Source organism: Phacochoerus africanus, chromosome 6 (genome assembly GCF_016906955.1).
Source record: "Phacochoerus africanus isolate WHEZ1 chromosome 6, ROS_Pafr_v1, whole genome shotgun sequence".
Taxonomy (NCBI): Eukaryota; Metazoa; Chordata; class Mammalia; order Artiodactyla; family Suidae; genus Phacochoerus; species Phacochoerus africanus.
This window is the reverse complement of record NC_062549.1, coordinates 109,584,885-109,596,304: the sequence shown is the minus strand read 5'-3', so window position 1 is coordinate 109,596,304 and position 11,420 is coordinate 109,584,885. Positions and strand designations below refer to the sequence as shown.

The 11,420-nt window shown below is 39.4% G+C and overlaps 1 protein-coding gene across 5 annotated transcripts in view; it reads left to right on the top strand.

Annotated features, from left to right (window-relative positions):
* CEPT1 (choline/ethanolamine phosphotransferase 1) overlaps window positions 1-11,420 on the top strand; it is a 40,968-nt gene that overhangs the window by 791 nt on the left and 28,757 nt on the right. For 2 of the 5 annotated variants that reach the window (XM_047785050.1, XM_047785051.1), the window contains exons 1-2: window positions 2-98; window positions 7,358-7,767. In XM_047785050.1, the coding sequence (XP_047641006.1) occupies window positions 7,429-7,767 (339 nt within the window). In that variant the 5' untranslated portion in view covers window positions 2-98; window positions 7,358-7,428. Of the gene's footprint in view, window position 1; window positions 99-873; window positions 1,015-7,357; window positions 7,768-11,420 lie in introns of those variants that run through there. The other 3 variants (XM_047785055.1, XM_047785054.1, XM_047785052.1) reach the window with 3 other exon arrangements.

The following is an 11,420-nucleotide window of genomic DNA, read 5'->3' as shown; positions in this document are numbered from 1 at the left end:
ATCGCGAAAGTGTCGTGAACGTGCTGCCGCGGATCAGAGTCACCCAGTCGGCTGGAGTCGGAGGTCTTATTTTTAGGGGCGTGCTTTGGGGGGCCGGGGTAAGGCCACGGGGCTCGGTCTTGGGAAAACGGCCAGGGTATGAAGGACTTGTTGGGGGGCACCACTCTCAAGAGGAGTGGAGAGAGGGCTGCACGCTCTGGGGTGGGGCATTGGAATATAGCCGTGTATGCACTCGCGCTGGGCGAACGCTGCCCTACCTCGCGCGCGATAGCGTCGCGCGCGGGCTTGTGGGGGAATGCGAGGGGCGGCTGTTCCTCTAGCCCCGGATGGAGAGATTGCGGTGGCGAATTGCCAGCGCGAGAGCCAGGGGACTGCTGTGGTGGGAGTCGGGGTGGGGAGAACCTCGGCGGCCAGAGCTGGGCGGGCGGAAGGCTGCGGGTGCTGCCTGCGCGGAACCGACCTTGCCTAGCGGGTCCACACCCTCTTGCTCAGGTGCTGCCAAGTACGCAAACCGTGTTGCATCCTGTGCTGGGTTTGCCTTCCTTTTGAAATCTGGTGCTGGTGTTTCTTGGCTGGGCCATACTTCTTGGTCAGCAACTTTTCTAGAAATTTCAGCATATATTGACAGGTTCTGAGGTTGCCAGCGAGGGTTTATTTCAGCAGTGTTCTTGGAAGGAGAAAGGACGGGATGGTGTGTTATTCTTTGCCGGTGTTCCCAAGAACATGCAATGAATGGGATCTTTACATTTAGCTGTGTTCAACTTGTTTTTTCCAGTTGGGTGCTTGGTATTTTTGTGTCTTTTTTGATGTTTTGCATCATTGATACTAGTATATAAATTTGCCTTAAGTTTCTTAGTTCATTGATGAATCCCATGTTACTATAGTAGGCAAATTCATAGTTATCTTTAAACAGATATTAGTGTCAGGCATGTGGACAAAGAAAAAGATTCGGTTACTACTCTCGAACTAGGAGGAATGTGTTCAGTGGAGGTGTCGAATTGACTAACAACACAGGTAAGACTGTGAGAAGGGCATCTAGAGCATAGGTACTTTAGAACCATTGGCATTCACGTCGAATTCCAGAGATTGAAGTTCTGAAAACATTTTGTTTTGTGCTGAGCAAAAAATAGTCAGAAGGCCCTTGTACAACTTGTCTTTACAATGCTTTCATTTAAGAAATGATAGGGGAAAAAAAAAAGAAGAAGAAAGAAGAAATAAGTTAGATAAACCTGTCTCTTGTATTAATTAGCCTGTTCTGACAGAGGTGTCTTTATTTGCTGCCCAGTTAATAGGTTATTATTGAATATTTATAGCTGTGGTTTCATAAATCCATTCTCTTCCTCTCCTACACTCAATCTCTCTTAAAATTTACGTTATAAACGCTATTAAATGTTTGATATTTAACTTTAAACTTATTTTATAACCTCAGTTACATTTCATTGCATAGTCAATTTGTTTTCTAGGCAGCAGTAGATTTGTTCTTTAAGCTGCCTGAAAGTGCAACTACTGTTTCTTGTTGAGGTTCGTACTGTGCTGACTCTTCTAAGGGAATAGGAAGATAATCCACAAAACGCTAGGCTTTGGCTTTTTTTTTTTTTTTTTTTTTTCCTGGAAGACATTGTTTCCTTTTTTTAAAGGAATTAACAATTTCACTTCAGCAAAACAGTAGATCTAAATTGTGTTACACAGTACCGTTTTAGCTCCCAAGACTGCTGAAAAGGCTTTTGTTTTTGCTAACTTGTTCTATGTGTCACTTGTTAAATAATGCTGAATGTAATACTGTGATCTTATTAGGGTTTTTTTTGTTTTTTTAACTTTTCAGTAATTTTCTCAGTCTCCCAAATAGTGTTGGCCATTTGTATTTTCTTTTAGTTGTGTCTTAGAAGTGGAAAGAGCTGTGTAGTCACCAATTCCTGTGAAAGGACTATAAACATACTGCTGAATCAACATAGCTCAAAACTTGGCATCCTGAGACCTGGAGGGGGATGGGAATTCTGGAATTTTAACTCTACAGGTTGGATATTGTGTAAGCCTACCTTATGCTCTGCTGAGCAGTTGGAGATCCCTTTTTTAATGTGATACTTGTCACATGTTCCCCAGTGCTGAACATAGAAATAATGTGGGCAGCATGCTATTATCCTCAGCTTTTGTAAGCACAGATGTTCTGCATCGTAGATTTAAGGTCCACAATTTGTGTATAATTTTAGTAAAGGTATTCATTAACTATCTCTGATTTTATTTTTGTTCCTTATTGGACTTTTCATATAGTCCAATATAATGAATACATAAATATTCATGCCTGCACAAAGAAGAATTTTGTTAGGCCATATTGTGCCCCCTCCTCTGGACTCCCACAATTGGTTCACAGTATGTTTAACTTAGCGGTTTGTAAGACTCCCTGCCACCACTTTGAGCTTGAGGGCCTGGGTGGCATATTTTGTATTTCTGTTTCCCAGGGTCTAGAACAAGTAGGTGCTCATTAAATACTAGATATGTCACATTTGTTCATTGTTCCATAAATAAGTACATTGCCTACCTAGTGTAAGGTATGGTATGAGATTCTGGGAAAAGAATATTAAGACTAGCGTGACCACTGCCTTCCTAGCTCTTACATACCAGTGTGGGGAAAAGACCAAAAAAACTGCAGCTAACAAAAAAAGTTTAAAATGTAATAGGTGCTATGAAAGGAGTATCACATTCCAGCAGGTAATAGCAGAGGAGGGAAATTTGCTGATTACAAGTGGGAAGGTCACAGTAGCTCTAGGATAGTGATCAGTATCAGAAACTCAATTTGAGGTGATAAGAATTTTTAACTATTTAAAAATTCACTTTTACGGAGTTCCTATCTTGGCTCAGTGGAAATGAATCTGACCAACATCCATGAGGATGTAGGTTCGATCCCTGGCCTTACTCGTTGGGTTAAGGATCCAGCGTTGCCATAAGCTGTGGTGTAGGTCACAGACATGGCTCAGATCTGGCATTGCTCTGGCTGTGGTGTAGGCTGGCAGCTATAGTTCTGATTCAACCCTTAGCCTGGAAACCTCCATATGCCGCAGATGAGGCCCTAAAAAGACAATAAAAATAAATAAATAAAATAAAAATTCACTTTTACTATTAGTTAACAAAATAGGCTTGCTGCAAAATTATAGGTTTTTTTATAAGCTCATTGATGTCTTTCAATAACATCAGAATAAAATCTCAGCTCCTTGCTGAGGTCTATAAACATCTGCATTGTCTGGCTTTTCAAACTTTATTTTATCAGCCTTTCATCTGATTTACTCCTGTAAAATGATCCCTGAGGGACCTGAATGCCTCAGGGCTTGTTCTCTTTTCTTGGACTGTTCTTCCTCTTGTTCTTGGAAAGGGCTGGCTCTTTCTCTTCCTCTGAAGTCAGTATAAATGCTTCTTCATAGTCTTCAACCACCTTATCTAAAATGTGCACCCTCATTGACAGAACACTGTAAATCAACTATGATGGAAAAAATAAAAACCTTAAAAAAATAAAAAATAAAATGTGCACCCTTGGAGTTCCCACTGTGGCTCAGTATCCATGACTAGTGTCCATGAGGATGCAGGTTCAATACCTGACCCCACTCAGTGGGTTAAGGATCTGGTGTTGCTGTGAGCTATGGTGTAGGTCACAGACGTGGCTCAGATCTGGTGTAGGCCAGCAGCTGCAGCTCCGATTCAATCCCTGGCCTGGGAATTTCTATATGCCTCGAGCCATAAAGAGGAAAAAGAAAAAAGAAAAAAATAAATAAAATGTGCACCCTCAACTATTTTCTGGTTCCGCACCTTATTTTCTTCATAGTGCCCATCACAGTGCATACTGGTATTTGCTTGCTTATCTGTTTTTAATTATTTTCCCATCAGACATGGGAGCTGGGACCACGTCTGTCTTGTTTGCCACACATATATTGACTGAATGAATTTGGAACTTGGAATCCATTTTCTCATAAAAATTTATGACTGGTAACTAGGTTTCTAGGCTAACTAGCAATAATTTCTTGCATTAATTTTTTAGTTCCCTGTGGTGTAGATAGAAAATGACATTTTCTCCTCAACCTTTTGGGCCCAGGCTTGACTCTAGATATAGATCTCAAGTAGCCAAAATAATTTGTCATGTGTGACTTCCTTTCCATATTCCCATCTCACATCCTTTCCCCCTTTCTCTCCATAGAGTCTGCTCTTCTGTTGTAGCAACCTACTCTGTCCTGTTCCCTTGACGTGCTTGCTTTTCACTGCTAAAATTGAGAAACTTTGGTTTTTTTCTTGAGATAATGTTCAGGGCAGTAACCTCCTGCTCTCAGGTATGATGAGAGGAAGGAAGCATGGAGATGGGTCTGTGGCAGTGACAGCAACTTCTCTGGCTACTTGCATGTGTTGAAACTGAAGTAGCTATCTCTATGTCAGGGGCTACATGTATCTGAATTTTTATATGCAATCTGTTTGCTTATAAGCTTCATAGAGACATTGTTGCCAAATTGAAATACTCTTTTCATGTATGAATTATGTAATGACTACATCTAGAAAGGTTTGTGAAAATGTAGATTTTTCTAAAAGAGAAATAGAAAAAAAATTAGGTCAGAGGTGGAAAACACTTAGAAGGAAAGTATCATATAGTCCTGCCAAATGCCCAAACTTAAAACCAGCAGATCAGTTGCTTGTAGCTGTTTAGTGCCAGAGGCAGGCCAGCATCCTCAATATGTCACTTTTTTTTTTAAACCATAGGAGAATGTAATGCTACAATAGTAAAATATACATTGAGTTGGATAAACTTTTTATTCCCATTTTAAGTTGAACTCCATAAGAGCTGATTGATTATAGCTCACCAAATATGAAAATGCATCATTCAATTTGACTTTTAAAAATTCAGCTGTTACAGTATAATATTTTGGTGGTTATCAGCCTGTCAGTGTCCCCCGAAAACCGCCTCCCCAGATTGCCAGCATTCTGGTTTAAGGTAACTTTGCTTTCTGCCAACATTTCTCAGTATTGATTTTGTAGGTGGTGAGCACTGGGACCCAGCTTGGTGACAATTTCATCTAAAATGATTTTGTAATCAGTTGTTTTGACATTATATAAATATTGCTTTAAAATGATTTTAATTAATTGTTTTATGATACAGTCCAATATGTGGAAGAAGTCTTTGAAAAAGGATATTAACTTTGCCTTCATTTGAAAATTATTTCAGTATTTTTTATTTCAGAGCACTTCGGTCACTTAAATTGCAGCACTAAAGACTCTTGTGGTTTTTGAAAATTTAAGTCAGATAAAGACTAGAGTAATTATTTTATAAACCAATTATTGAGATAACACGACTGAAATTTTTTTTTTTTGTCTTTTTGTTGTTGTTGTTGCTATTTCTTGGGCCGCTCCCTCGGCATATGGAGGTTCCCAGGCTAGGGGTTGAGTCGGAGCTGTAGCCACCGGCCTACGCCAGAGCCACAGCAACGCGGGATCCGAGCCGCGTCTGCAACCTACACCACAGCTCACGGCAACGCCGGATCGTTAACCCACTGAGCAAGGGCAGGGACCGAACCCGCAACCTCATGGTTCCTAGTCAGATTCGTTAACCACTGCGCCACGACGGGAACTCTTTTTTTTTTTTTTTTTTTTACGACTGAAATCTTGAATGGCACTTTAGATCATTACTGATATTGAAATTTCGGAATTTGTTCTATATGGGATTAGAGACCAGTCCTGAGAATGTTTTAATACTAAGTCCATTGTTGAGATGTTCTAGATGCTGTATCACTTTCTGTATTCCCACAGTGCAGCATTTTGGATAATTTCATATTGCATTCTGGATAGCTTTCTGCCAGAAGATCAAAGTACTCCTGCCTTGGTTCAATGACACTGCCTTTTTAGTTTTATTAAGATTCTTCCTTTCTTCCTTTCCTGCTTGCTTGCTTGCTTTCATCCTTTTTGGCTTCTCTTCTCACTAACCATGAGTTCCCACAAAGTTCTTTATTCTTTTCTTTTTCTTTTCATGCTTGATCTCTTAGAGAAATTTTTTATTTTCTAGTCATTAACTAAACTTTAGCTTCTGAGTTAAAAATTTTAAATTTTGATCCCTTACCCAAACTCCAGTCTTTTGAGTTTGTCTAAAACATCTCCACTTAAAAGTTGTGTCTTTCCTACTCTTCTCCTGAGATCCCCTCTCATCCCACATCCCCAAGAAGTGGGGAAAAAAAACAAACTGATTTTCCTTCCAAACTCTCCTTTTGAGAGTAATACCACTAGTTTCTGACTGTTGATTTCTTTTTTCTTCTGCATTAGACCCTTCATGTCTAATTCCTAAGTACTTATTCTTGATTCTTCCTTCTAAGTAGAAATTACTTACAGAGTTGACTGTCATATTTACATTTTTACCACCCTACCCTAGGCCTTTACCACTTCCAGGTTTTGAGGCACCATACTAACTTTGAAGGGTTCTCAAACCGTTGATGTTTTCTTAATTGGTTAATAACTTACAATGATTGTTATTTCTAATCTTCTGTAATTCAAGTGCAAATACTTCGGGGCTCTTTATGAACATGCATCATTTAATGCACTTATAATTTTCTTCTTGCTACCTCAGTTCATCAGGTCACTCTGCTAACACATAAATACGGTCCTCTTAAAGTGAATTGTTTTCATTGTTGTTTTTTCCCTCCTGGAATATCATCTATATCCCTTTCTACTAATAGGTTTTATTTTTTAATTTAAACTGAATCTGTGTGTTTATTTGAACATCACTAACCAGCTATATGAACTTCAACAAGTTAATTAGCCTCTCTGTGCCTTAGTTTCATTTTCTATAAAAACGGGCATAATTAGTAGTCCTTACCTTCAGTGGTTTTTGTGAGAATTAAATGAGTTAATATACAAAACTTGCTGAAAGTGTTAGTATGTAGTAACTGCTCAGTAACTATTAGCTATTAGCATTAAATAAAAATCGAGTTTGATTCATTCTATTCACTTCATTCCTTAGATATTGAGACTAATGTGCTGGCTGCCTTTGGGCCTCAGTTTCTATATGTGTGAAATGATGAAATGATTTGTTCAGTTTATACTATGAAAGTGTTAGGAGATAGAAAAAAAAGAACATGAGCTTTGAAGTCAGACAAACTCTGAGGTAACCAGAAGCATATTATTGTTAACATTTCTTAACATTTTTCACTTAAAGGTGAGATGAGATGACTTCTTTTGACCTCTACTGTCAGTAAGGATTAGAACTAAAACCAGATCCCTGGTTTTCTGATCCCTGTTTAATACGGATTACTCTATTACCAGTTTGATTTTTTGTTTTTTAAAAGTACTGACATTGATGTAAATAGAGGCTGACACATGTATCTTTTTTTTTCCCCCCCAGGTACAGACCATCCACAAAAAGCTCTAAAGGAAGATAAATTATTCTTTCCGAATAAAAGAAAGCCGAGATCCATGAGTGGGCATCGGTCAGCAAGGAAACGATGTGGAGATTCTCACCCGGAGTCCCCTCTGGGCTTCGGGCACATGAGTACTCCAGGGTGTGTATTAAATAAATTGTTTCAGTTGCCTACACCACCACTGTCAAGACACCAACTTAAGCGACTAGAGGAACACAGATATCAGAGTGCTGGACGGTCCCTGCTTGAGCCCTTAATGCAAGGGTATTGGGAATGGCTAGTTGGAAGAGTTCCCTCCTGGATTGCCCCAAATCTCATCACGATCATTGGATTGTCAATAAACATCTGTACAACTGTTTTATTAGTCTTCTACTGCCCTACAGCTACAGAGCAGGTAAGAGGAATTTCTTTAATAACAGATATAAACATCATGTATTACATAGCAGAAACACTGTATTTGGGATTTTTAGGTCGTTTTAGCTAAAGGTAAAAGCTGTTAAATCTCGTAACAACAAACTACTTTATATGCTGTGCTTATGAGAAACCAGAACTCTGGTTCATCAAAGTGTGAAGTCTGATCCCAGTAGGTAAATTAATGTTAGTTGGTATCGACATGTAAAATATTTCTTTAAAATGGGCAAATCTCAATTCTTTTCAAAAGAGTTTTATCCTATTGTTTAAAAATGGCTAATAGAATTTTAACAAGCTTAAAATGATCAGAGAGGAAAGTCTCTGGCAGTAAGATAGCACAGCCATAAATCAGTCTTTTCACTCACCCACTCCAGTCCACTGAAAGTTGTTGAGTGTTCTTTTTCTCTTCCTGTAAACATATGTGGCCGATAGCCTAGCCTCAGGTATATCTTTACTATTCTAACAAGGTGAAAGAAGTGTAAGAAAGAGACAATATAATGTGTCTTCTACTTTGTACCTTGCTATGACTGCCATTAAAAAGGGAACCATGTAAGGAGTTCCCGTTGTGGCTCAGTGGGTTAAGGACCTGATGTTGTCTCTGTGAGGATGCAGCTTCAATCCCTGGCCTTGCTCAGTGGGTTAAGGATGTGATGTTGCCACAAGCTGCAGCATAGGTCACAGATGTGCCTTGGGTCTGGTGTTGCTGTGGCTGTGGCATAGGCCGAAGCTGCAGCTCTGATTCGACCCCTGGCCCAGTAACTTCCATATGCTGCAAGTGCAACAGTAAAAAGAAAAAGAAAAGAAAAAATAAATAAATAAAAGGAAGCATGGTATACAAAGACTCTGTCCCTGGGCCTTCTCAAATATGTCTCTCCACTGCAGTTCCCTTTTTCACCTCCTCTGCTCATTACTTAAAACCAAAACTGAAACTAGAGCCCTTTATCTGAATATGTAAATTGATGTTTATTTGGTTGTAAAATTTCCTTGTTGTAGTTCCCTGGTGGCTCATTGGGTTAGGGATATGGCATTGTCACTGCTGTGGCTCCGGTCTCTGCTTAATCAGAATGATCGGCCATAGGTAACCCAAGAAGATAGAAGGTGATCCTCAACTAAAACAGTTAAAAGTGACTGAACCGTATGAATCATAAAGGCTACAACATTCCTCGTCTTGAAATAATTTTTTGAAAGCATAGTCTTTTCAAGTGATTCGGTTTTTTTGAGATAAAATTATACCATTCAATCCTTTATCCCTTCCTGTTTTTATTAGTTCATTTGTTTCCACCTACAGCTCTTGAAGTAAATAGCTATTGAGGGTCACAAGTACCTGCGAACATAATCTGTTTTTGTTTTTTGTCTTTTTCCAGGTGCTTCTTTTCTCCCTACCCTTGAATACCTTTAATTCCTCTTTTATTCTATGAATACGGTTTATATAGGTTGTATGGATATATTTCTGGTTTCCTCTCATTTTTTTAACTGTTTTGCTTTACATCTCTCAGGAAACTAAAAATAAATAAATAAATAAACACCTGTACAATTATTTAAATATGTCCTGGGATTCTTTGTCACATGTCCTTCAGCTCTTTTACTTGTGGCTTACCTGAAGACCTGACATGTACTTTCAGAGGACTCTGGTCCAGATCACACACATCCTTAGAGGTGCAGAAGAAAAAACCAGGGAAGTGGGTTGGTTTTAGTTGAAGCCTTCTGAATGCTAAATTAGGTCCAGGATGGGGATCAGGGAATGAGAGCAGGTTGCAAGGTAGCTTGGCTACTAATAGTTGTTTACTGCATGCCCACAGTATACCAGGCACCGTGTTCCTTAGGATACTTTTCCTCAGCTTTCGTTCTTAAGTGATTTGGAATTATTGGAAATTATTCCCTAAAAGTAGTTAAATCTTTGGGAAAACTTCCAGAATAGGAACTACGCTAATCACAGAGAACTTTTCAGAGTTGCTACTGGGAAGAATCAAGGTGAAATATGACTGAGCTACCATTTGGTGCTCTGTAAGGGAAAGCAGTGTCCAACAAGGGCTGTGCTGTGTGCATTTGTAACGGTATGGTGGAAATCCCTGTTTGGCTGAGATCAGAACGCATTAAAATGGGTCATGGCTGTCTTCCACGGTATGCTGTTATTATCTTTCTCATCTTCAGTAAGTTATGTAAATTCTTTATGTCACAGTTTATCCTTTTAAATCTTATTTTTTTTAAGATAAAGAAGTCCACCTTTCTACCTTAGGAGTTTGAAAAATATCGACAGATTTTCTTTTCTTATCTACTAGAAAGTCTGTTTTTTCTAACAAAAAAGGCAAATGGGAGAAAACATTACAATAGTGACATTCTTTTCTTTCTTTTTCTTTTTTTTTTTTTAGGGCCGCACTCACAGCATATGGAAGTTCCCAGGCTAGGGGTCTAACTGGAGCTGCAGCTGCTGGGCTACACCACAGCCACAGCAACGCCAGATTTGAGCCGCATCTGTGACCTACACCACAGCTCATGGCAATGCCGGATCCTTAACCTACTGATCGAGGCCAGAGATCGAACTTGTGTCCTCACAGATATTAATTGGGTTCGTTACCACTGAGCCACAATGGGAACTCCAGTGACATTCTTTTATACTGGAAAGATTGGTAGCTGAAACTCTAATGTGTTCAAAAAAGTCAGTAATATAAAAAAATATATGGAAAGTTCTTAATACCTGTAGACATGAAATTTAATGCTCACCCATTGGTATAAGGCATTAAACTATACCAAAAGAATTAGAACTATAGTGAATAAGAATTTCCTTAGGTGATAAGTTTATGGAACTCTCTGCAAAATACTGATAAAGAAAAAAAAATAAAAGAAATGCGATAAGTTCCTAGAGGAATTGGTGTTTCATAAATAATGTATTATTAGAAGAAACTGGGAATGAGAAAAGGGTTATGGGGAAGAATAGGATATTTGACTGATGAAACAATAATCATACACCATTTATTTTTTTATTTTTTGGTCTTTTTGCCATTTCTTGGGCCGCTCCCGCGGCATATGGAGGTTCCCAGGCTAGGGGGTGAATCGGAGCCATAGCCGCCAGCCTACACCAGAGCCACAGCAGTGCAAGATCTGAGCTGCATCTGCGACCTACACCATAGCTCACAGCAATGCCGGATCCCTAACTCACCGAATGAGGCCAGGGATCAAACCCACATCCTCATGGATCGTAGTCAGGTTTTTATTGCTGAGCCACAGTGGGAACTCCCAGATATATCTTTTTTCTTTTTATAGCAGCACCTTCAGCACGTGTCAGTTCCCAGGCTAGGGGTTGAACTGGAACTGCGGCTGAGGCCTACACCACAGCCACAGCAACCCCGGATCCAAGCCACAGCTATGACCCATGCTGCACCTTGCAGCAATGCCAGATGCCTAACCCACTGAGTGAGGCCAAGGATTGAATCTGCATCCTCACAGAGACAACATTGGGTCCTTAACCAGAGTCACAATGGGAACTCTTAGAATTTTTAATGTAGAAAAATGGAAAGATAATTAAAATGGCACATTGCCCATGTCTGGTTAACTTCTATTGACATTAAAATAGAAAGGGGAAATTACATAGTTAGAAAAGTTCAAACAGGCATAAAACAAAAGTAAAATCTTCCCTTT